The following is a 25,415-nucleotide window of genomic DNA, read 5'->3' as shown; positions in this document are numbered from 1 at the left end:
GATCCCCTCCACTCTTGTTCTGGGTTGGGGCTCTATGACGTCATAGTCCAGAGCCATTCTGATGGTTCCCTCCGGCTCAAGGGAAAGAAAGTGCTAGAAGTTGTGACTGTTTCCCCAAGCACGTGAACTACGAGAGACAGGGACCACCCTGTACCTTCACTGGTGCTAAGATAGTGCTAGTGGCTGTGGGAGGAGGAACTGGGGTGCTGCTGGGTGGGGGAGCTCTTACCTAGGATGTGCAGGGCCCTGGGTTCCATTCCATGCACCACCACCACCAAAAAAAAAAACACCAAAAGTAAAATAAAATACTATATTGTGTGAGGCTGGTGCTCACGCCTGTAATCCTGGCTACTCAAGAGGCTGAGACCTAAGGATCACAGTTTGAACCTGGCCCAAGCAAGAAAGTTCATGAGATTCCTAGCTCCAATTAACTATCAAAAAGCTGGAAGTAGGGCTCAAGTGGTAAAGCACCAGCCTTGAGAGAAAAAGCTTAGGGGGCAGTGCCCAGGCCCTGAGTGTAAGCCCCATGATTGGCACACACATATACACACTAAAATACAGTCAGTGTTGCCTGTAGCTTATGCTTATAATCCTAGCTACTGAGGAGGCTGAGATCTGAGGATCATGTTCCAAAGCCAGCTTGGGCAGGAAAGTCTGTGAGAGTCTTAGCGCCAATAAACTACTCAGAAAAAACAGACGTGGTGCTGTAGCTCCAGTGGTAGAGTGCTAGCCTTGAGCACAAAGAGGCTCAGGGACAGGGCCCAGTCTCTGAGTTCAAGCCCCAGGACAGGATGGGGGCCAGGTAGGATGATAAAAGGAGGTTGTTATAAAACACAGGTTCAAAGCTTTGCTCTTTGCTAGTAGACTTGTGTGTTTGTTGGCATGTCATGGCTGGACATAAAATACGAAATCACTTCAGGGTGAGTGACTAATGCTCATTTTGCTCTAGAATATATGGGCTTTCTTCTTTTTGTTTGTTCAGTCCTGGGTCTTTTTTTGGTTGATTGAGGGGCTTGAACTCAGGGCCTGGGCGCTGTCCCTGAGCCTCTTTGTCCTCAAGCTAGCCCTCTACCACTTAAGCCACAGCATCACTTCTGGTTTTTGTGTGGTGAATTGCAGATAAGAGTCTCATGGAGTCTTTTCTGCCTCCGCTGGCTTCAAACCTCAATCCTCAGCCTCCTGAGTAGCTAGGATGACAGGCGTGAGCCACCAGCACCCAGCCAGTACTGGGTCTTTAACTCAAATCCTCACATTCTTGTCTAGCTTTTTTTGTTGAAGGCTGGTGCTCTACCACTTGAGCCACAGCTCCACTTTTGGCTTGCTGCCGGTTACTTAATAAGTATTTTGGATTTGTCTGCCTGGGCTGGCTTCAAACATGGATCCTCAGTTCTCAGCCTCCTGAGTAGCTAGTATAAAAAGGGAGCCATTGGTGCTCAGCTTATCTCTTATTTATGAATGGTCACACAATTCACTCCTCACCAAGACACATTTGTTTCTGCATATGAACAATTGTATAGTGATCAGATTTATTGTTTTTCTTCCCTCCCCCTCCTGCTGGAGATTGAACCCAAGGCCTCATGCATGCTAGCCAACTGATCCACCACTGAATCACATCCCCCCCCCCAGCCTATAGACTGATTATTTATACCGAGGAACAATGTGGGGGGAGCGGAGGGAAGAAATGTGGGGATCACACTATTCATGAAGACAAAAGTTTTCCTTCCTGGGGTGGCAATGGCAGGCTCTCGCCACCAGGTGGCAGCACTGCCCAGGCCTCCACTTCACCTCTTCTCAACCCGCCCGGGCCTCCTCCCGCTTCTTGCCACAGGTTGCAATTGGTGAGGCAGGAAAATGCAAAGCCAGGTGAAGGCCATCAGAGGAAGCCCCAGCCTTTCCCAGGGCAGGTCTCTTGGTCACCCACAGGGCCTCTGCAGGCTCCCCTCCGTGCGTCTATTTCCCCTTTGTTGCCCAGGGCACTCCCCCGCGACGTCTTGTCCCTGCTCCCCTCCCCCTTAACTTCCCAACAGCCATCTGCACTCCAGTGGCCCCATCTCAGCTTGTAAGAGGGAGCTGTCTTCTGATTGGCAGGTAGGCCTGTCAGTCACTGACTCGGTTCAGCCTACCGCAGCCAAGGACACTTCAGGGTCTCCTTGGTCTTAACTCCACAGATGCACAGATGGCCTCGTTGCATAGCCTCTGAGCGACCCGGTGCTATGACTTTCCCTCAAAGCCAGGCATATGTGAGGGCCTCTGCCCAAGGATGTCCTGTCCTCAGTGACCCTAGGTGCTAGCCCACCTGTTTTCCACGCAGCAATCCAGGAAAGGAGGGGGAGAGAGAGAGAGAGAGAGAGAGAGAGAGAGAGAGAGAGAGAGAGAATGCTTTCTATCTGTATGTGTGTGTGTGTGTGTGTGTGTGTGTGTGTGTGCTGGTCCTGGGGCTTGAACTCAGGGCCTGGATGCTGTCCCTGAGCTTCTTTGGTTTAAAGCTAGCAATCTATGATTTGAGCCACAGCTCCACTTTTGACCTTTTTTTTTTTTTTTTTTTGGTCGGTCGTGGGGCTTGAACTCTGTGCTTGGGCACTGTCCCTGTGCTCATCAGCTCAAGACGAGCGCTCTACCGCTCCAGTCACAGCACCACTTCCGGTTTTCTAATGTTTTATTGGAGATTAGAGTCTCACAGACTTTCCTGCTGGGGCTGGCTTTGAACCGTGATCCTCAGATCTCAGCCTCCAGAGTAGCTAGGATTACAGGAGTGAGCCACTGGCACCCAGCTCACTTCTGACCTTTTGTTGGAGATAAGAGTCTCATGGAGGGCTGGGAAGGTGGCTCAGTGGTAGAGCGCTTGCCTTGCATGCATGAGGCCCTGGGTTTGATTCCTCAGCACCACAGAAGAAAAAAGCCGAAGTGGAGCTGTGGCTCAGGTGGTAGAGTGCTAGCCTTGAGCTGAAGAGCTGATGGACAGCACCCAGGCCCAGAGTTCAGGCCCCACAAATGGACCCCCCTCCCCCCCCCAAAAAAAAGAGTCTCATGGAATTTCCTACGCTGGCTGGCTTCCAACTACAATCCTCAGATCTTAGCCTCCTGAGTAGCTAGGATTATAGGTGTGCCAGTAGTACCTGGCTTCAGCTCTTCTTTTCTTTTCTCTTTCTTTCTTTCTTTCTTTCTTTCTTTCTTTCTTTCTTTCTTTCTTTCTTTCTTTCTTTCTTTCTTTCTTTCTTTCTTTCTTCTTTCTTTCTTTTTTGGTTCTGTCGTAGGGCCTGAACTCTGGGCTTGGGCGCTGTCCCTTAGCTCTTCAGCTCAAGGCCAGTACTCTACCACTTGAGCCACAGCGCACTTCCAGTTTTCTGGTGGTTTATTGGAAATAAGAGTCCACGGGCGTTATGTCGAAAAATGAACTTTACAACTTTGGCCGGGAGGGTGGAGAGGGTGGGGAGGTAGGGAAAAAGGGGGAAGCAGGGGGGAGGGGGAGGGAAGATGGAAGGGATGGGAAGGGGAAACTAAGGAGGAGGCAACAATGCTTGATAAGAAATGTACTCATAGGGGCTGGGAAGGTGGCTCAGTGGTAGAGCACTTGCCTTGCATGCATGAGGCCCTAGGTTCGATTCCTCAGCACCACATAAGCAAAAAGAAAAAAGTCGGAAGTGGCGCTGTGGCTCAAGTGGTAGAGCGCTAGCCTTGAGCTGAAGAGCGCAGGGACAGCGCCCAGGCCCAGAGTTCAAGCCCCACAACCAAAAAAAAAAAAAGTCTCAGGGACTTCCTTCCCAGGCTGGCTTTGAATCACGATCCTCAGATCTCAGCCTCCTGATTAGCTAGGATTACAGGTATGAGTCACCAGCGCCCAGCTTTCCCCTGTATTTTCTCTTCAAAAGAGGGAATGGCTGGGCACAGGTGTCTCACACCTGAAATTCTAGCTACTCAGGAGGCTGAGATCTGGATGATCTTAGTTCAAAGTCAGCCTGAGCAGAAAGATCCATGAGACTCCAGCTCTACTTAACCAGCAAGAAGTCTGGCTGGAGGTAGAGCTCAGGTGGTAGGGTGTCAGCTGAGCAGGCAAAGCTGAACAAGCACAGGTCATGAGTTCAAATCCTGGTGCTGCCAAAATAAAAAGGAAGTGACTGGTCCAAGGACACAGGGCATAGGAGGGGTAGCTGGGGCATCCTCACCCAAAAGCAGTTGCTCCTCAGGGTTAGCTAGCAGAAGAGGTCTACAGTTTACAACCCTTGGGGCTGAGTACTGAGCTTCTCGTTCACCTCTAAAGAATACACACAGAGCTGTGGTATGGCTCAGTAGGAAAGTGCTTGTCTAAAATGTGCAAGGTGCTGGGTTTGATCCCCAGCACTGGAAAACAAAAACCAAAAACCAAACCCCAGCTCACACCACCAACAAGCCTAGTGGTACACACCTGTGAACCCAGCTACTGGGAAGGCCCAGGTAGGAGGATCAGAGTCCAATGCCTGCCTAGGCTAAAGCTCTAAGCTCTATCTGAAGAAGAATTTAAAAGCGAAAAATTCTGGGGGCATGGTAGAGCACCTGCCTAGCAAGCTTGAGGCTCTGATGTTGATCCCTAGTGTAGTGAAGGAAGAAAGAGAGAAAAAGAAAGGAAAGAAAGAAAGAAAATGGAAAGAAGGAAAGGGAAGAAAGAGGAAAGGAGAGAAAGAAAAAGGAGCCGGGCACCTATGGCTCACGCCTATAACCCTAGCTACTCAGGAGGCTGAGATCTGTGGATCACAATTCAAAGCCAGCCCAGGCAGGAACCTCCATGAGACTCTTATCTCCAATAAACCATTAGAAAACCAGAAGTGGTGCTGTGGCTCAAGCGGTAGAGCGCTTGCCTTGAACTGAAGAGCTGAAGGACAGCGCCCAGGCCCAAAGTTCAAGCCCCACAACTGACAAAAAAAAAAAAAAAAAGGAAGAAAGGCAGGCAGGCAGGCAGGAAGGCAGGAAGGCAGGAAGGAGGGAGAGAAAGAAAGGAGGAGAGAAGAATATGGGCTGAGAATGTGGCTCAAGTGGTAGAGTGCTAGCCTTGAGCAAAAGAAGCTCAAGGACAGTGCCCAAGCCCCGAGTTCAAGCCCCAGGACTAGCCAAAAAAAAAAAAAAAGAATCCATAGACAAGACACTTTTTTTGGGTGGGCAGGGGTCAGCCATGGGGTTTGAACTTGGGGCTTGGGCACTGTCCCTAAGCTCTTCAGCTCAAGACAAGCACTCTACCAGTTGAGCCATAGTGCCACTTCCAGCTTTCTGGTGGTTTATTGGAGATAAGTTCCATGGACTTTTGTGCCCGGGCTGGCTTTGAACACGATCCTCAGATCTCAGCCTCCTGAGTAGCTAGGGTTACAGGCATGAGCCACCAGCACCTAGCAAAGACACTTTTGGTTCAAATAGTAGATGATCCATTCGTCCATTGATTGCATCATTAAATAAATGTATAATGTATGCTTTTCTGGCTTTGTGCTGGGTGGGACTCCACTATTTATGGCTTAGATGGAAATCACCAGTATGCGGTTTGTGTCCTCAGAGATAGTGGGAGAGAACCCAAGGATGACTGTCATTCTAGAACAGGTGATGTCTATGAGACGTCAACATGCGCTATCTCTACGTTTACTTTGATTTTTGTGTCAGTACTATGGCTTGAACTCAGGGACTCACATTCTCACTTAGCTTTTTTGCTCAAGATTGGTATTCTACCACTGGACCCATGGTAAAGACCCGCCCATCTTGCAGACCTAAGCTTAGCCCTCCATGACAGGGCCTGCTCAGTAGGTGAGGCCCCGCCCACTTCCACCCGGTCCTATAAAAGGGGCTTCCAAGGAGCCAGATGGCACCATTTTGCCCCTTTCCTCATGAGAACTTGGCCTTGTCAGCTCTGCTGGCAATAAATCTTTTCCTAAAAGGGTGACTTCTGTCCACATGGTCTCTTGGGTTACTTTCTGCCTAGGTTACATTTTCCTTTCACCTCTTTTCAACCTCTTTTTCTTGGGGGGGGGGTGGGAGGGGTTTGGTCAGGTGTGGGCCTTGAACTCAGGGCTTGGGCAATGTCCCTGAGTTCTTTTGCTCAGGGCTAGTGCTTTATCACTCTGAGCCACAGCTCCACTTCTGGGTTCTTGGTAGTTCATTATAGTTAAGAATCTCAAAGCCGGGCGCTGGTGGCTCACGCCTGTAATCCTAGCTACTCAGGAGGCTGAGATCTGAGGATCTCAGTTCAAAGCCAGACCGGGCAGGAGAGACCGTGAGACTCCTATCTCCAATAAACCACCAGAAAACCAGAAGTGGCGCTGTAGCTCAAGTGGTAGAGCGCTCGCCTTGAGCTGAAGAGCTAAGGGACAGCGCCCAGGCCCAGAGTTCAAGCCCCATGACCGACAAAAAAAAAAGAATCTCAAGGAGGCTGGGAAGGTGACTCAGTGGTAGAGCGCTTGCCTTGCATGCATGAGGCCCTGGGTTCGATTCCCCAGCACCACATAAGCAAAAAGAAAAAAAACCCGGAAGTGGTGCTGTGGCTCAAGTGGTAGAGCGCTAGCCTTGAGCTGAAGAGCTGAGGAACAGCGCCCAGGCCCAGAGTTCAGGCCCCACGATGGGACCCAAAAAAAAAAAAGAATCTCAAGGACTTGGCCAAGGGCCAGTGGTTCACGCCTATAATCCTAGCTACTCAGGAGACTGAGATCACGGTTCAAAGCCAGCTCAAGCAGGAAAGTCTGTGAGACTCTTATCTCCAATTGAGCACCAGAAAACCAGAAGTGGCACTGTGGCTCAAGTGGTAGAGGGCTTGCCTTGAGCTGAAGAGCTGAAGGACAGCGCCCAGGCCCAGAGTTCAAACCCCATGACCCACCAAAAACAAACAAACAAAAACAAATCTCAAGGACTTTCCTGCCTAGGCTGCCTTTGAGCCTTGATCCTCAGATCTCAACCTCCTGAGTAGCTAGGATGAACCTCCCAGTTTGCCAAATCGATGGTTCCTGCTCTATTCCTGTCTCTCAGCAGGCTGTCCCTGTCTCGCCCTGACTCCAAGCCCAGTTCCACGCCTGGTCTTGCCAGCTCAGCCTTGCTTGGGTCTTCTCTAGCTACATCTCCCTAGGTGATCTCATCCCAGCTTCATGGCTTTAAATATCATCTATATGCTGGTGACTCACAAATGTATATTTCCAGCCCAGACCTCTCCTTTGAGCTCCAGACTCCTGTATCCAGCTTCCTGCTCCGTGTCTTTGGGTATCCAAAAAACATCTCAAACGCAACAGATCCAACTTGACACTCGTGATTCCTACTCCACACTTGCTCCCTGTCTTGTCTTTTCAATTAAAAAAATGTAGCTGGGTGCTGATGGTGGTTTGCACCTATAATCCTAGCTACTTAGAAGGCTGAGACTTAAGAATCGTGGTTCAAAACCAATTCTGGCAGCAAAGTCCATGAGTCTATCTCCGATGAACCACCAGAAAGCTGGAAATGGAGGTGTGGCTCAAGTGGTAGAGTGTTAGCCATGAACAAAAATGCTATAAGGGACAGCACCCAGCCCTGAGTTCAAGCCCCAGGACTGTCACCCACACAGAAAGCAACCATCGTTTTTTTCTAGATGCTCTGCTCAACACAGAAATCTAACACCCTTCTCAGATCGCAGATCCCTCCCTCCTTCTACCTGATGATCCACAAATAAACCCTGGTTGGCTGACTTCCCATAGAAACCTCACATCTGTCTTATTTCCTCTTCCTTCCAGGTTTTCTCTTTCTTTTTCTTTTGTTTTGGTACCAATACTAGGTGGGGCTTGAACTCTCAGTTGGCTTTTCTGCTCAAGGCTGGCACTCTTACCCCTTGAGCCACACCTCTATTATCCCTCAGCTCTTCAGCTCAAGGCTAGCGCTCTACCACTTGAGCCACAGCGCCACTTCTGCTTTATTTTCTTTTCTGTGTACGTGGTACTGAGGAATGGAACCCAGGGCTTCATGCATGCTGGGCAAGCACTCTACCACTGAGCCACGCCACATGAGTTGCTCCTAATCTCACCTTTACACGTGAAGATGAGTTTGGGAACAGAAAAGCCTCCCTTTTCATGGCTACATACTATCTCACTGTAAGAAATCATGTCATTTGTCCAAAAAGAAATGTACTCATTATCTGACTTATGTAACTGTAACTCCTCTGTGCATCAACTTTATAACAATAAATTTTAAAAAATCATGTCATAAGCTGGGTACTGGCGGTTCATACCTGTAATCCTAACTGCTCAGGAGGCTGAAATCTGAGGATCATGGTTCAAAGTCATGAAAGTCCATGAAACTCTTATCTTCATTTAACCAGCAAAAAAGTGGAAGTGGAACTGTGGCTCAGGTGGTAGAGTGCTAGCCTTGAGTGAAAATGATAAGAAATAGTACTCTGGCCCTGAGTTCAAGCCCAAAACAGGCACAAAAAACAAGAGAGAAGAAGGGAGGCAGGGAGGAAGGAAGGAAGGAAGGAAGGAAGGGAGGGAGGGAGGGAGGGAGGGAAGGAAAGGAAGGAAGGGAAGGAAGGGAAGGAGGAAGGGAGGGAGGGAGGGAGGGAGGGAAGGGAAGATGGATGAAAGGGAAGGAGGAGAAAGAGCAGGAAGATAAGAAGAAGAAGAGGAGGAGGAGGAGGAGGGATAAGGAGGAGGAGGAGGAGAAGGAGAAGAAGAAGAAGAAGAAGAAGAAGAAGAAGAGGAGGAGGAGGAGGAGGAGGAGGAGGAGGAGGAGGAGGAGGAGGAGGAGGAGGAGGAGGAGGAGGAGGAGGAGGAGGAGGAGGAGGAGAAGAAATCATGTTTTGACTGATCTTACCGGCCCCCATGCATGGACATTACAGTTGTTCCCATCTTTTGGAATAAGTTGCTTAAGAACCTTGAAGGATGGGGCTGGGAAGGTGGCTCAGTGGTAGAGCGCTTGCCTTGCATGCATGAGGCCCTGGGTTCGATTCCTCAGCACCACATAAGAAAAAAGAAAAAAGCCGGAAGTGGTGCTGTGGCTCGTGGTAGAGCGCTAGCCTTGAGCTGAAGAGCTGAGGGACAGCGCCCAGGCCCAGAGTTCAAGCCCCATGACTGGACCCCCCCCCCCAAAAAAAAAAAAAAAAAAAAAGAACCTTGAAGGAGGGCTGGGAATGTGGTTTAGTGGTAGAATGCTTGCCTAGCATGCATGAAACCCTGGGTTCCTCAGTAGCACAAAAACAGAAAAAACTAGAATTGGCACTGTGGCTCAAATGGTAGAGTGGGAGCAAAAAAGCTCAGGGACAGTGCCCAGGCCCTGAGTTCAAGCCCCAAGACTGGTAAAAGCAAAACAAAAAGAAGAATCTTGAAGGGTTAGATGCAGTGGCTCAGGTTTGTAATCCCAGTTACTCAGAGGCAGAAATCTGGAGGATTGAAATGTGAGTCTAACCTGGAGAAAAAGTGAGATTCGATCTCAAGCAACAAACCAGGCATATGCATGCCACCCTAGGTACCCAGGAAGCCTAGATAGAAAGATCATGTCCAATGCCAGCCTCAGGCAAAAATATGAGAATCTATTAAAAAAGGGGAGGGGGACTCAGAGCATGGCCTAAGTTAGAGAGAACTTGCACATGCCTAGCAAATGTGAGGTCCTGGGTTCAAGTTCTAATACTGCAAAAAAAAAAAAGGGGAGGGGACCAGAACACAAACACATAGAATTTTTTATTTTATTATTATTTTTTTGGTCAGTCATGGGGCTTGAACTCTGGGCCTGGCACTGTCCCTCAGCTCTTCAGCTCAAGGCTAGTGCTCTATCACTTGAGCCCCAGTTTTATGGTAATTAATTGTAGATCAGAGTCTCACAGACTTTCCTGCCTGGGCTGGCTTTGAACCTCCATCCTCAGATCTCAGCTTCTGAGTAGTTAGGATTACAGGCATGAGCCACTGGCATCTAGAGGCACAACAACATTTCTGTCTCTTAAGTCCTCAATACTCAGGGATGCTGGCAAGCCAGCCCCAGTCTGAGGCACTGGGGACTCAGATGAATCAGCCCCTGCTCTCTGCAGAACTCCCTGGCTGAGAGGAGACACACAAACATAAACAAGGCCCAGACAACACTCAGCAGGGCTGTCCAGGTATCTAGGAGCTGAGGGGCAGCTGGGTCCCAGAGCTCCAGGAAGGCTCCTAGGAACAGCTGGTCATTCCCTGGATGATCCTTGAAGGAAGAGCTGGTCTTCTGAGCAAAAGCCCAGAGGCCAGAAACTTGCTGGGGCACTGCAGGAAAGCGGCCAGCCTGGAGTGGACAAGATCTAGTAATGAGGCCCTGCTCTGAGGACCTTGAAGGCCTCTGTAAGGACATGGCTTTCTTCTGAGGGTATGTTTGTGGCCAATGAGAGGGAAGGTGGTAGACTAGGGGTGAGATGGCGGCAGGTGGGGTGACTAGGCTGCTCCCTCATTAGGATTTCAGGGTTCTGGAGGCTTTCAGGGCCAAGCTCTCAGCCCCTGGCCACTTGAGGAGCCGCAGCAGACAGCCGGGGTGAGAGGGGGAGGGGGGGTACCCAATGGTGCTGCAAATCCGGGAGGAGACACCAATCTGGGTGCTAGGTTGTGCTGCATGGAGAACGGCCTGGGGAGGCTGCTGGGGGGCCTCCGTCTCCTCCTCAGCTGGGCTTGATGACCCCCAGATGCCTGGCCAGGACTCCCCCCAACCCCAAGGTAGATTAGATGCCCCTCCCCACCTGCCGGACCCCCCAGGCCACTGCAGATCTCTAGGCCCCGCCCCTACGGACAGGAGGAGGGAGGACAGACGCCCTCCACCCCTCCCAGCGAGCTCTCTGCAGGGAGGGGGTGTGAGGAGGTGGGGGGGGGGGGAAATGAACCATCGTCGTCATGGCAACCGGGCTGGTGGTCTGGCCCTGGAGACCTGGACGCCAGCGTAGGGGGAAGGAGGGAAGGAGGGAAGGAGGGAAGGAGGGCGGGCGGGAGGGAGGCTGCGGGCTCCGCGGGGCGGCGGCCTGGGTCTCCCGGGAGGAGTTGGGAAACACCGGGCAATTCTCGCCGCCGGATCGGCGTGGCGCAGGGAGCCCGCGTGGTGGCGAGTGCGTGTCTGCGAAGTTGGCGGGTGAGTGTGGCCGCGCGTGTCTTGCGTCGGTGTGAGCTCGCACGCACACGTGGGCACAGGCGTGTGTGTGCGCACGGGAGTGCCCGGGCCAGACGTGGGTGGCAGCCCGGGTGCACACGCGTGTGTGTGTGTGTGAGCGCGGGCACACGTGCCCGGGGGGTGCACGCGTGCGTCCCGGAGCGCCCCGGCGGACGCGTGGCCCCCGGGAGCCCGCCAGGCCCGCCCCCTCCCCAGCCCGCGCCCCTCCCCGCCCCCGCTCACCCCCTCCCTCCTCCCGCACTTTCTCCGCGCTCCCTCCCCGCGCGCGGTGCGCACAGCCGGACTCCGCTCCGCCCGCCGCCCCGGGAATCGCCGCCCGCCGCCCGCCGCCGCCCAGCCTGCGTCGGCCGCTGCCCGGAGCCGGGGCACCTGTTGGAGGCGCAGACACAGGTGCAGGGGCCGGGCCGGCGGGGGGCGAGGGCGGGCGGGGAGGGCGGGGGGCGTCCGGGCCTCCCTCCGGGAGGCTGCCTTTCTGACTCCCCTGGGGGGAGATCCACGCTCTGGAGGAAGGCAGGGGTCCCTGCGCCCTGGGCTGCGGGGCGGGGGGGGGGGGGTGCGACGTGGAAGGGGGGGTGGATCAGGCAGGCAGATCCCCGGGCCGAATGGAGGGTCCCAGAGAACACGGTGACACCCGGTGACACCGGCCCGACGCCTGCTGCAGAGGCCCGCCGGACCCGCAGGCGCCCCGGGGAGTGCAGGGCTCAGGGGCAGAGCGGAGCCAGGCTGAGAGGAAAGAGCCCGCCAGATGAGTGATGGCCACTTGAGAGGTAGGTAGGTAGGTAGGCAGGCAGGCAAGGTGACCAGGGGACCCCGGCCTGGCAGCCCAGCCAGAGGAGCCAGGCGCGGGGGGCGGGGGGGGGGTCCGGCGGGCCCAGGCCTCTTGCTGTCCATCCTGGTAGGTGTGAGGAATCAGTTGGCTCCCCCCCTCCCCATGCAGGGGTGCTGCATGAGGGGCCGCAGGGGCGATCGCATGACCATCAGCATCCAGGAGCACATGGCCATCAACGTGTGCCCCGGGCCCATCCGGCCCATCCGGCAGATCTCAGACTACTTCCCTCGCCGCGGCCCAGGAGGGCCCGAAGGGGGCGGCGGCGGTGGGAGCCGTGGGGAAGCCGCAGCCCACCTGGCCCCGCTGGCCCTGGCGCCCCCGGCTGCCCTGCTTGGGGCCACTACTCCCGAGGATGGAGCTGAGGTGGATAGCTACGACTCAGATGATACCAGTGAGTCAGGGGGCTTGAAGGGCTTGGGCAGGAAGCCTGGCTTGGGTGTGCAGAAGGATGTGGGGTGGGGGTGGGGGTGGGGGAAATAGGGCCCAGTCCCCAGCCACCACACAGCTGCAATCTGGGTGGAGATGACAGCTTCAGCGAGGCTCAATATTCAATATTTCTGCTGAGACACTCCACCACCCACACAGCCCCAGTTGGCCAAGCCAGGGACCCAGACAAGCGCTCACGCATATGTCCGCCCAGCGCCCTGCAGGCATATTGGCAGGCCCAGAGAGACCCGACACACCTGTCTCCAGTGCTGGCCACACACCTCACCCATGTCTTGGCACATAAGAACCCCTACTTTCCCTCTTCTGCAGCTGCTCTGGGCACTTTGGAGTTTGACCTCCTCTATGATCAAGCCTCCTGCACTCTGCACTGTCGAATCCTCAGGGCCAAGGTAGGCCCCTGCCCCTGAATCTCCTCCCCTTCCTCCTCCCCCCCCCACCGCCCCAGGGTGCTTCTGATCTTCCCCTCCCTGGTACTGCACTGGTGGGGGGGTTCAGCACAGGGCCAAGAGCCCACCATCTTCTCTGTGTGCCCTCCTCCCCTCCAGGGCCTCAAGCCCATGGATTTCAATGGCCTAGCTGACCCCTATGTCAAGCTGCATCTTTTGCCTGGTGCCTGCAAGGTAAGACTTCTCTCTCCTGTCTCAGATTCTTCCAGCCCCTACCTTTAGCCCCTGGGGACCTGTATTAAAAACCCTCCATAGCTGGTGCTGGTGGCTCACGCCTGTCATCCTAACTACTCAGGAGGCTGAGATCTAAGGATCTCGGTTCACCTGCCCAGGTTGGCTTGGAACCAAGATCCTCAGATCTCAGCCTCCTGAGTAGCTAGGATGACAGGAGTGAGCCACCAGCACCAGGCCCGAGACACTCTTTATCTCCAGTTAACCACCAGAAAAAACCTGAAGTGGCACTGTGACTCAAGTGGTAGAGCGCTCGCCTTGAGCTGAAGAGCTCAGGGACAGTGCCCAGGCCCAGAGTTCAAGCCCCATGACTACCACCACCACCAACAAAAACCACAAAAAAACCCACCTCCATCCTAACACTCCAGGCCAATAAGCTAAAAACAAAGACTCAGAGAAACACGCTGAATCCTGTGTGGAACGAGGACCTGACCTACAGCGGAATCACAGACGATGACATCACTCACAAGGTGCTCAGGTAAGGGCCCCTCCCTGCTACCTGGGGGAGCTGCCACTGTAACCTGTTTGGGTTTGATTTAAATCAGTGGTACTCAAATAGCTCCCTGGCATTGCTGTCCCTAGCGTCTCCTATGCTTCTCCAAGGAGGACTAACTTCTCTGTCCATTTTTTTTTGTAACGACTTCTCATCTTTATGTGCTGTGCCTCTTTTGCCTGGAGTGTTCCCAGCTTTCTCTCTGCCAGCCCTCGTCCAAGATCATTCTCCTTAGAAGCTTTCTGTGGCTGGGCACTGGTGACATATGACCATAATCCTAGCTACTCAGGAGGCTGTGATCTGAGGGTTGAGATTCAAAGCCAGCCCTGGCAGATAAATCTATGAGATTGGTATCTCCAGTTAACCAGCAAAAAGCCAAAAGTGGAGGTGTGGCTCAAGGGAAAATGCACCAGCCTTGAGTGAGAAAGCTAACAGATAGGGGGAGGGGCAGGGAGAGCTTTCTCTGGTCACTGGGACCCCTTCCCAGAGCCCCTGACTTGTCAGGTCTGCATGCCTGAGGCTCTCCTGTCCCATGGCCCGCCCTCCCCATAAATCTAAGGATGGAGGGGCTGGGAAGGTGGCTCAGTGGTTAAAGCGCTTGCCTTGCATGCCTGAGGCCCTGGGTTCGATTCCTCAGCACCACATAAGCAAAAAGAAAAAAGCCGGATGTGGCGCTGTGGCTCAAGTGGTAGAGCGCTAGCCTTGAGCTGAAGAGCTGAGGGACAGCGCCCAGGCCGAGTTCAGGCCCCATGACCGGACCCAAAAAAAAAATAAATAAATAAATCTAAGGATGGAAGGAGTCATTGGGGGCCAAGAAGCTTGCTAACGCTCCAGCACAGGGAGCAGTAAGGAGAGGCTTTCTCAAGGATAGTGAAGCAGCAAAACCCAGGCTTGGGAGAGACGGGGGAAGGTAATGGCTCCTGAGGGTGTGCTTTTGGCCCATCTAGGTCTCACCTGTGGCCACATCCACCAGGCACGTCTGTGGTGATCCATCAGCTCCTGTCTCCAGGGTTAGAATGGGAGCAAGCCCCCAGGTCTGAGCAGATTGTAGCTGGACCGGAGAGCGCAGGGCAGGGAATAGACAGACTCATTCTTCTTCCCGAGTTCTCACCCATTTTACAGCTGAGGTGTAGAGTGAGGGCAGAGCTGCGAGTAATCTAAGGTTTTTCTCCATCTTTCTCACACCAGGGCAGGGTCCCTGATACCCAGGGGGTCCTGACCCTGTCATTCTTCACCAGGATCTCCGTCTGTGATGAGGACAAGCTGAGCCACAATGAATTCATTGGGGAGATCCGAGTACCCCTGCGCCGCCTCAAGCCCTCACAGAAGAAGCATTTTAACATTTGCCTTGAGCGTCAGGTCCCGGTCTGTGTGTGGGGTATGCAGGAGTGTCAGGGGGAGGGGCTCCTGGGGTGGATGAAGTTGCTAGAACCTTCTCTTTGCTTCCTCCCCTCTCAGCTGGCTTCACCCTCTTCCATGTCAGCAGCACTGAGGGGCATCTCCTGTTACCTGAAGGAGGTGAGGTCCTGAGCATCAGTCGCCCTTCATGGGCGGGAGGTGCTGGAAGACCCAGGCTGACCTCTGCATTGGTCTCTTGCAGATTGAGCAGGCTGAGCAGGGCCCTGGGCTGCTGGAAGAGCGAGGGCGGATCCTGCTGAGCCTTAGCTACAGCTCGAGGCGCAGGGGCCTGCTGGTGGGTGTCATCCGCTGTGCCCACCTGGCTGCCATGGACGTCAATGGCTACTCTGATCCTTATGTGAAGACGTGAGTCCTCACTCTTGTCCTCCCCAGGGAGCCAGATCCCAGAGCCCTTCCTCAGAGGCCTGGCCTGGCCCTAAGCACATGGCCCCTGCTTCTCCCCCCAGGTACTTAAGACCAGATGTGGATAAGAAATCCAAGCATAAGACGTGCGTGAAGAAGAAGACTCTAAACCCAGAATTTAACGAGGTAACCTAGGCAGGGCCTGGAAGTGGAGGTGGACTGAGGCAGGGCTGGAGAGGGCCTCAGGGAGAGATGGGGCGCATCTCGTCCTCAGGAGTTTTTCTATGAGATGGAGCTCTCCATTCTGGCCACCAAGACTCTGGAAGTCACGGTCTGGGACTACGACATTGGCAAATCCAACGACTTCATAGGTGAGGGGAAGAACTCAGCTGTGGCCCTGCTACAGAGGGAGGGCTGACTAGAGGAAGCAGGGCCCTGATTGGCCCTCCCTCGGCCTGCACTCCAGGTGGCGTGTCCCTGGGGCCAGGCGCCCGAGGAGAGGCCCGGAAGCACTGGAGTGACTGTCTGCAGCAGCCGGACACAGCCCTGGAGCGCTGGCACACCCTGACCAGTGAGCTGCCCCCCGCCGCTAGCGCTCTCCCCTCGGCCTGAGCGGGCAGCAGCTGCCCAGCACGAGCCCTCTGGGCAGGGTCCAGTACCCAACCTACGCACGAGTGTGTTGCACGTTTACATGAGGCCTCTGCCTCTGCCCTGCACTACCTGTCTTATTTTTGTGAGAGTCTCCGTGACCGTGGGTCTGTCTTCTTGTGAGGGACTGGGGAGATCTATATTCACATATGCAAACTTCCTGCCTGCAAATATGCAAACCACCTCCATGCACACGGGAGGGAAGTCCTGCTGACACCCCCCCCCTCCACCTGCCCACCCTGCTGCCTCTCTCCTGCCTCTCCAGGCTGCCCCGACCCCCACCCCACAGGGAGGAGGTCGGATTCGGGGAGGTCAGGAGGAGATTTCCAAAACAAAAAGTACAAGGAGGGGGGAAAAAAAAGAAAAAAAAAAAAAAAAAGAGCCAATCCTTTAATACAGAATCTTCATTTAAAAGAAAAAAAAAAAAAAAAAGGTCCTAGCCCTGTACAGCTGCCCTTTTCAAGGGGTGGTCTCCACAGGATCTCGGCCTCCATAAGAGGTGGCAGATACTCCTGGCCACTCATTCAAATAACTGTCCCCTGGCAGGGGCCAGAATGTGAGGGCAGGGCCCCTGCCCCCTTCCTAGGGGACAACTGTGCATGTTTACGCCTTTTTCTGATTGTGTCAGTGGCCGAAGTATGGCAACTGGGCATCAATAAACACCTCTGAGGAAGCTGGGGCTCTTGTGCTGGCACAGGGAGGGGTGCTGGGCAGGGCCTGGCACATGGCACTGGCTGGTCACTCCGGGATGTCGATCACCAGGTCATCATCCCCATCCAGGGCGTCATCCCCACTGCCGGCATCGCTGAACATCTGCCGAGGGACGGTGCTCAGGATGGTATGGGGGGGCATCTTAGGAGGGGGGAGGGGGGTCAGAGCTGCCCCGACCCCAGTCCCAGGACCCCGGGCAGGGAAGGTCAGTGGCCCGCCCACAGGGCAGTCAGGAGGTCCCACCGCCATCTGTAGCAGAGGGAAGAAACACAGGGAGGACTTGTTAGTGAGGCCTGGGGCTTCTGGGAGGTTGGGAACTGCCTGTTCAAGGCAGCTGTGGGGGGGGGGGGGGGGAAGGGGTACTGCTGCGGGCAGGGCTGACCCCACCTCAGCCCCTTCAATCTCAAGCTAACAAGTGCCTGGGGGTGAGAGCAGTGATGGAGGCGAGATGAGGGGGTAGGGATGGGGTGTCTGACAGGAAGCCAATGGAAGAGTTGGGCCCTGCTCTCTCCAGGAAGCAGCACTTGAAGCCAGAGTCAAAGCCAGCAAGGAGTGCCCACCTTCTGCCTCTGGGCATCTCGGGTAGCACCTGCCACGACTGGCTTGTTCCCCCTCCTCCTGAGGGGCTCCTGGCTTGGAGGGGGGGCTCCCAGGCAATGCACAGTACCAGAGGCCACCTGAGCCAAGAGCCTGGGCAGCTTTGTTTGCCCTCCCCAGGAAGCTTCTATGATAACTTGGACCACGGGCCCCTCCTGGGATCCCCGCAGCCGCTGGCCTCAGCCAGGCCCTCCTCTCAGCTCACCTGGGCTAGGTACCAGCCTCCTAACTGGACTCCCTGCCTTCAGCCTCTCCCAGATCCAGCTCCTCCTCCACACTGCAGCCAGAGTGATGGCTCTAGAACACAAACCTGAGCATGTCACTCCTCCGCTGTGGGACAGCGGTGCAGTGCGCCTGACCACAGGCTGGCCCTCTACCTGGAGCATCCTTCTCTATCTGACACAGTCCTGCTTTGTCCTCAGAGGCTGGAAAGCAACCTTCGGTTCTGCCGGGCCTTCCAGAGCCAGCCTGTAGATCCTCACACGTCCACACGCACAGCTCTCACGCTATGGGCACACACTTAGCACCTACGCTGTGCAAGTTGAGTTCTGTCAGATCTCCAGTTTCTTTGACCACCATGGATAGGAGGAGAGGTCATATGCCACAGGAGAGAACTGAGGCTCAGATACGAGTTTAAGGAACAGACCTGCCAGGTCCCCACTAGGCAGTGTCTCAATGTGCTATGAGTATGTGGTGCCCATGAAGGCCTCCTGATTAACGTGACATACCTGGTTCCATGGCCTGCTCTGATTTTTTTTAAAGATTTTTTTTTAATGCTGGTCCTGGGCTTGAACTCAGGGCCTGGGTGTTGTCCCTGAGCTCTACTACTTTGAGCCACAGTGCCATTTCCATGTTTAAGTGGAAATAACCGTCTCACAGACTTTCCTACGCAGGCTGGCTTTGATCTCAGCCTCCTCAATAGCTTGGATTTACAGGCCTGAGCCACCAATGCCTGGCCTAGGCTGGCACTCTACCACTTGAGCTACAGCTCCACTTCTGGCTTTTTGGTAGTTAACTGGAGATATGAATCTCACTGACCCTCCTGCTTGGGCTGGTTTCAAACCATGATCCTCAGATATCAGTCTCCTGAGTGGCTAGGATTTCAGGCGGGGGCCATGGCACCTTGTCCTGCTCTGCTTCTGAAGGAACCTCACTTTCTTACCTTACTTGCTTACCCTTTTCCTGTTAACTCATATTCTGGATTTTTTTTTTTGGGTGCTAGTAGCGGGGCTTGAACTCAGGGCCTGGGTGCCAGCTGTCTCTTAGCTTTCTTTCTTTTTTTTTTTTGGTCAGTCATGGGGCTTGAACTCTGGGCCTGAGCGCTGTCCCTCAGCTCTTCAGCTCAAGGCTAGCGCTCTACCACTTGAGCTACTGCACCACTTCTGGTTTTTCTGGTGGTTTATTGGAGATAAAGAGTTTCACAGACTTTCCTGCCCAGGCTGGCTTTGAACTGCATCCTCAGATCTCAGCCTCCTGAGTAGCTAGGATTATAGGCGTGAGCCACCCTCACCCGGCTAGCTTTCTTTCTTAAGCCTGGTGTTCTACCACTTGAGCCATAGCTCCATTTCTAGCTTTTCCTTAGTTAACTGGAGATAAGGCGTCTAGGAGTCGCATACGCTATACGCTTTCCTGCCCAGGCTGGCTTAGATCCTTGATGCTTGGATCTCAGTTTTCTGAGTGGGGAGGATTATAGGTATGAGCACCAGCACCCAGCTCTGTTCTCTTCTGTGTATCTCCAGCTTAGTTTCCTGATCTCCTTTTACCTCAAGACAACGCATCAAGTAGCAAGCTACCAACAACCCATGTCTATGCCACACTTCCCTGTCTGTTCCTTGTTGTCTTCCTGTCACTTGCTTTTTTTTTTTTTTTGGTTGTGGGGCTTGAACTCTGGGCCTGAGCGCTGCCCCTCAGCTCTTTAGCTCAAGGCTAGCGCTCTACCACTGGAGCTACAGCGCCACTTCCGGTTTTCTAGTGGTTTATTGGAGATAAGAGTTTCACGGACTTTCCTGCCCAGGCTGGCTTTGAACCGCGATCCTCAGATCTCAGCCTCCTGAGTAGCTAGGATTACAGGCGTGAGCCACCGGCGCCCGGCTACTTGCTTTTTTTTTTAAACCTACCTTGCTCTATTCCTCCCAGCAGGGGCCAGTAGCATCACCCTGATTTTCAGGTCAAACTCATGCTTGATGCATGCCAGGCTAAAATTCTACAGCTGAGCTACATGTCGGCTCTCAGAGGCCACACCTTCACCTTTTGCTTAGTGGCTTCAGAGACCTGAGAGCTGTCCAGCTTACAACTGTGTCCTGCGCTGGTTCCTAGGGCTCTAGGCCCAGCTCTCTCTTTTTCCCTCTGTGCTAACGACTTCCAAATAAGTACCATGAGCCCCAGGCCTATATATACAGCAGTCTACTTAAATTTTCATAGGGCCGCCAAGGCCTTCCAGAACCTGCTCCTACTACAGTCTTTTCCTTTTTTTTTTTTTTTTTGCCCATTCCTGGAGCTTGAACTCAGGGCCTGGGCACTGTCCTTGAGCCTTTCTGTGCTCAAGACTAGCACTCTACCATCTGAGCCACAGTGCTACTTCCGGTTTTTTCTGTTTATGTGGTACTGAGGAACACAGGGATTCATGCATCGTAAGCAAGCACTTGCTAAGCCACATTCCCAGCCCCTACAATTTTCTCCTCCTCTTCCTCAACCTCCTCTTCCTCTTCTCCTCCTCTTCCTGTTGCTACTATATTGGGCTTGAATTCAAGATCTCTCAAGTTCTGGCTTGGTTCTTTCACTCAAGACTGGTGCTTTACCACTTGAGCCATACCTCCATTTCTGGCTTTTTGACGGTTAATTGGAAATAAAAGACTCTTGGGATTTGGACTGGCTTCAAACCATGATCCTCAGATCTCAGCCTCTGATTAGGTAGGGTTACAGGGGCTGGCTTTGAACTTCAGTCATCTAGGTCTCAGTCTCCTGTGCAAGTGCCCTGCTTATATCATTTCCTGTAAGCCTCACCCTAGAGTACTAACTTTACATAGCTCTCTTGCTGAGTGCCCCACTCCTGCCTCAATCATGGCTTTCTCCGCTGGGACCTGGTACCCACTGCATCTTCTGCACTTGTTCTGGGGGGAAGGGTTCTGCCTGCTTTGTTCACCGTGCAGCTGTGGCCACCCACAATACAGAACAGAATCTACAAGACCTGGACTGTCCCAGAGGCCTGCCCCAAGTCATTCATCTCTCTTTCTTTCTCTCTGCCAGTTCTGGGCTTGAACTCAGGGCCTGGGCACTGTCCCTGAGCTTCTTTTGCTCAAGACTAGCCTTCTACCACTTGAGCCACAGCACCACTTCTGGCTTTTTCAGCTGATATGATACTGAGGAATCGAACCCAGGGCTTCATGTATGCTAAGCAAGCACTCTACCACTAAGCCACATTCCCAGAATGCTTTGCTTTCTTCCCCCACCCCCCTCCCCTCTCTGTTTGGGGTGGCAACACTGGGGTTTGAACTCAGAACCTCACCTTTGCTAGGCAGACAAATCTACCATTTGAGTAATGCCCCTGCCTAGGCCCATTTCCCATGTTATTTTCCTTTTTTTACCTAGGGCTGTATTCAGATCAAGATTCTCCTACCTATACTGATGGTGTAGCTGTGGTGACAGGTGCACTCTACACCATGCTTGCTGAGTGTGATGAGGTCTCACTCACTAACTTTACCCTGGCTGGCCTCGAACAACACTTCTTATTTTTGCCTCCCAAATAGCTGGTATTACAGGTGTGAGCTTCTGCACCTGGCCTAAGTCATATGGCTTTTAACTGGGACAGGCTATATCCCTCAATTCTGGCTGCCATGGGGTTGTTTGGTATCACACAGGATTCATGCCATACTCTGGCCCTGTGACACAGGCAGGACCCCAGGTCTCTTCAATCCCAGACCCAGAAGGCTGACTGCCCACCTTTGTTTCCAAAAGGAACCTGTGAACCAGGACTTCTCTGCTTTGCCCCTAAGTGTCTTATCCTATGATCCCAAATCCAACATTCAAAATTCCTGGAATGATACCCCAAGTCCATCTTGAGCCTCCCTCAGACGGCTGTCCTGCCATTGTGCCCCTCCCTAGCATTCCCAAATCAGGGTACCTTGAGTTTCCGGGGCAGGCGGGGCCGTTTCTCCCGCTTGGGCCTCAGGGGACTGGGCTCGGGCAGCTGCAGGGCCAGGTAGTCAGAAGGGAATGGGGGGTAAGGAGGGGAAGCCAGCTGCTGGTGGGGGTGGGGAGTGGAGATGGGAAATGGAGGGGGTCAGGGTGAGGGGTGAAGGGAAGAAATGCACACAAGAGAAGAATGGAAAAACAAAAGAGATGGTGATGAGTGTGGTTCCAGGGTTCCTGAGAACAGAAGGGGAGGGACAGCAGCAGGACCATGTCCTGGCTCCGTTCTCCTCAGGCATGTCTGTCCCTGATTCCTACATGGGAGAGAAGCGGACAGCCCCGCCTCTCCCTCCATGGATGCTTGCTGGTACACCCAGCCAGATGGTCTCCCGGGCAGGGAGGTTTCACCCCAAGTCCTAACCTCTGGTCCAGACACCCACACCCCCACACCAGTCCTCTACTTCCCCGCCTTGACCCCACTCACCGAGCTCAGATATGGGGAGGGAGCCCCAGAAGCCTGAAGGGGAAACCCTGTTGAAGAAGGCAGGGAGAGGCTGGAGGGGGAGGGGGCTCCCCCTAGCGGAGGGCTTCTCTTCCTAGACAAAGGACAGGGGAGGAGGTCAGAGGTAGCCAGAGGGTCCAGGTTGCCCCCACCCCGCCCCGCCGAACACTGGCTTACCTCTTGGGAGCTGGTGTGTCCAATTTGGGTGTCCCCTCTGTCTCACTGTTATCTGAGGACGCCGTGGCATCGGAGTCTGTGGGAGGAGGGCTGGTCACTGGGGGCTGGGTGCCATTAACTTCAACAGAAGGGAAGCATGCTCCCCAGCTGGCATACATGCCTGCGTGCAGTTTTGGGGGAGACCAGCAGTACCCCTACTTTTCACAACCTACTCCCTGCTCCTCCATTACTTGTTTGCTAAGCACCTGCTGTGTGCTAGGCTTCCTTACCCACCAAGGAGAAAGGAGGAGTCGCCTCTACTTCCCAGAAAACCAGGCTCGGGGCTAGGACTTGAACCCAGGTGTGTGACACCTTGGTCATTTTATGCCTCTCACCTTGTTCGCTGCTCTCAGTCCTGCCTTTGCTTCACTGCCCATATATGGGATCCTGTTAAATCCATCCCTCAAACTTGACCTTTCACCCACGGCTCCCCCATTCCAATGGCCACATCAGGCCACCACATCAATATCACCTGCTCACTACTCCCTGCTACCCCACTGTCTAACGGGGTGGGGAATGTCTGGCCTGGGGTCTGGCCCATAAAATCATTTGGTACATGACAGCACTGACTCATCTGCATGCTACCTAAGGTTATCTGCCTGAATTGGTAATTCTGATGGTCCGCAAATGATGGTATATTACCTAAATGGCCCTTGACAGGAAAAAAAAAAAAAAAAAAGGGTTCCCCGTATTAGGCCACAGTCCAACCTAAAAACCTGATCACACCTTTTCCTGATGGTGCTACCTACTGCTTATAGTGGCAGTGCTACGAGCCTCAACCTATTTTTCTGGCCTCTCAGTAGAGAGGTGGTGCTGGGGATGGAACCAGGAGTCTTTCTTGTTCATGCTTGGTAAGATGTGTTATATGCCATCTCCCCAAAACTTTTTACTTCACAGCAACCTTCTTCTTCAAAAAAAGTTCAGTACTTCTGCCTAGAAGGACCATCATTCACCTAATAATAGCTATACACAATATATACTATCCTCAACTTCTGTTCTTTCTTTGGTTGGGGGGGGTGGCGCTTGTATATACTGGAGTTTGAATTCAGGGCCGGGGTGGTATCTCTGAACTTATTTTTTGGGTTCAAGGCTTACTTGAACTGCAGCTCCACTTTTTCTTTTTTTTTTTCTGGTCGTGGGCTAGCTTCAGACCGTGGGCCTAAAAGGATTACAGGTGAGAACCAATGGCACCTGGTATTTTTTTTTTTTTTTTTTGCTGGTCGTGGGACTTGAACTCTGTCCCTCAGCTCTTCAGCTCAAGGCTAGTGCTCCACCACTTGAGCCACAGCACCACTTCTGGCTTTTTCTGCTTATGTGGTGCTGAGGAATTGAACCCAGGGCCACATGCATGCACGGCAAGCACTCTACCACTAAGCCACCTTCCCAGCCCATACCTGATACATTTTTGAGACAAGGTTCCCCTATGTGACTCAGGTTGGTCACAAACTCACAGCCTCCACAGTGCTGGGATTACAGGTGTGTACATTCAGACTGAATATGTCCTCTGAGAGATTGGTTGCAGAACTCCCCAGAGCTAGTTCACTGCTAACCCTCCTAGAACCCTTTTCTCACACTGTGCTAGGAGGTGGCATGATCAGATTGTGTGCTCCTCCACGGTGGCAGATTAAATCTTTGGCTTTTGCTCTTCAGACTTACTGTGCTAGGTTCTCAGGCTTCTGGTCCTGAAGTACCCCTCAGACAGAAAGCTAAGTAGACGGCCTTAGGGATGGGAACAGCAGGGAATGAGGGGCCAGAATAAAAGGGAAACTTCTTATGGCCTATACACCCTGGTCTCAATTTCTCTAGCTGTTACCTACAATTCTCCTATACTAATTAAAGAATGGGGGTTATGCGGTGCATCAAAACATTACTTACAAAAACTAGCTCTTATTTGCTTTATATCTGCCCTAGGCCAATAGTTAAAGGGCCTGAAGAGAAGTTATTTATGTGATTCCCACTTGCAAAAGGGTTACAAATTCTCACCTTCCATCTTTTCAACCTGTGGGATTCATTAGAGGCCATGAAATCAATTTATCAGTTTGATCAGCATTAAAAGGAGGAAAAAACCAGTTTAAAAAGTATCAGAATGAAGTGTAATCCTAGCCAGTCAGGAGGGAGAGTTCTAAGGATTTTGGTTTGAAGCAAGCTGGGGCAGGAAAAGCCATGAGACTCTTACCTCCAATTAACCATCAAAAAAACCCCAGAAGTGGAGCTGTGGCTTAACTGGCAGAGTGCCAGCCTTGAACAAAAAAGTTCAGGGACAGCACCCAGGCCCCAATAGCAGTGTGCGTGCACACATACGTGTACATATATGTACATACATACACACACACACACACACACACACACTCTCTCTCTCTCTGAATGGTAGAGGCAACTAGCTAGGTTTAAGTGCCATTGGAGGCTGCATCAGCTTCCACAGGATGGGACCAAGAAGACTTGAAGTGCCAGGAGCCTTGTCTTCCAAATTTTCATGACCCTGCTCACCAGAAGAGTCCTCATCCACGTTCTCATACTGCAGAAGTCGGTCTAGAAGGAAACTGAGGAAGGGGTGGGAAGAGTGTGAATCTTCTCATCTCAGCATTGATCTTGTGAGCCCCTGTCCCTTCTAGAAGAATCACTGGATCCTAAGATCCCAAGCACTTACGGTCCTATGCCAAGACAGGGCCAGACGTGGGTCTCCAGCAGTCCTACCGCCCGTGCCCCGCACCGTGCCTCACCTCTTGTCCCGGGACACCTTTAGTAATTTCCTCTGCGCCTTCCTGAGCTCCTCCTGGAAGCACTCGTGTTCCTGTAACACAGGTAGGGTAGGCGCTTAGTCAGGGGCGGCTGGTTAAGAGGTCCAGACCCTGAAGACAGCTCACTCCGGCTCCCCTTTACACATGGGTAAACTGAGGTCTTCCCAGCGGCAGGCCTTGCACTCCACAACCTCCCAACACCGGCACTCACGTAGATGAGGAACTTGAGCTTCCGCTTCAGATTCCGATATTTCTTCTTGTAGTCCACTTCGCCGTCCGCCGGCCCGTTCATGACCGGCGCGGGAGCAGCGCCCCAGTACCCGGAGTCCCGCTACCCCGAACCGGCTCAGCTCGGCCTCTCACGCGGCCACTTCCGGGGACTCGGCAAGGCCGGGCCCATCGGACTACAGCTCCCAGCGTACCCCGCGCACAGGGAGCGTAGACGCAAGGACCGCCCCCGCCTGAGGGAAGACGGGGGAAGCACGCCGCTTCTAGTGGCTACGCTGAAGATGGTGTGGCCGCGGCAGGTGACGTCACAAAGATGGCGGACGCCGGAGGGCGACGTTACTGATCCTAAAGGTGCTCGGCGAGT

At 53.4% G+C, this 25,415-nt stretch overlaps 2 protein-coding genes across 4 annotated transcripts; one reads left to right on the top strand and one right to left on the bottom strand.

The window, feature by feature from the left end:
- Positions 1-12,022: 12,022 nt before the first annotated feature.
- Positions 12,023-16,232, top strand: Doc2a (double C2 domain alpha). The gene is made up of 10 exons (XM_042666788.1): positions 12,023-12,296; positions 12,662-12,741; positions 12,898-12,972; positions 13,398-13,507; positions 14,761-14,887; positions 14,981-15,040; positions 15,123-15,286; positions 15,388-15,469; positions 15,558-15,654; positions 15,750-16,232. Exons 1-10 carry the CDS (start codon positions 12,023-12,025, stop codon positions 15,893-15,895), a joined length of 1,215 nt encoding a protein of 404 aa, XP_042522722.1. The 3' UTR covers positions 15,896-16,232.
- Positions 16,233-16,310: 78 nt separating this feature from the next.
- Positions 16,311-25,270, bottom strand: Ino80e (INO80 complex subunit E). Of its 3 annotated transcripts, none has more exons than XM_042666692.1 (7): positions 25,035-25,270; positions 24,806-24,876; positions 24,573-24,625; positions 22,047-22,122; positions 21,852-21,963; positions 21,360-21,479; positions 16,311-16,891 (listed from the first exon to the last, which is right to left on the bottom strand). In XM_042666692.1, the coding sequence occupies exons 1-7, from the start codon at positions 25,113-25,115 to the stop codon at positions 16,670-16,672; spliced, it is 735 nt and encodes a 244-aa protein (XP_042522626.1). In that variant the 5' UTR covers positions 25,116-25,270; the 3' UTR covers positions 16,311-16,669. The 3 variants fall into 3 exon arrangements, with proteins under 3 accessions (XP_042522626.1, XP_042522627.1, XP_042522628.1); XM_042666693.1 differs by having other exon boundaries at positions 21,360-21,476; positions 25,035-25,262; XM_042666694.1 differs by lacking the exon at positions 16,311-16,891 and adding an exon at positions 17,450-17,536 and having other exon boundaries at positions 21,360-21,476; positions 25,035-25,122.
- Positions 25,271-25,415: the final 145 nt, after the last annotated feature.

Source organism: Dipodomys spectabilis, unplaced genomic scaffold (assembly GCF_019054845.1).
Source record: "Dipodomys spectabilis isolate Male_0828 unplaced genomic scaffold, ASM1905484v1 ptg000366l, whole genome shotgun sequence".
Lineage (NCBI taxonomy): Eukaryota > Metazoa > Chordata > Mammalia > Rodentia > Heteromyidae > Dipodomys > Dipodomys spectabilis.
Note: the sequence above shows the minus strand (reverse complement) of the source record. Positions and strands in the feature narration are given on the sequence as shown.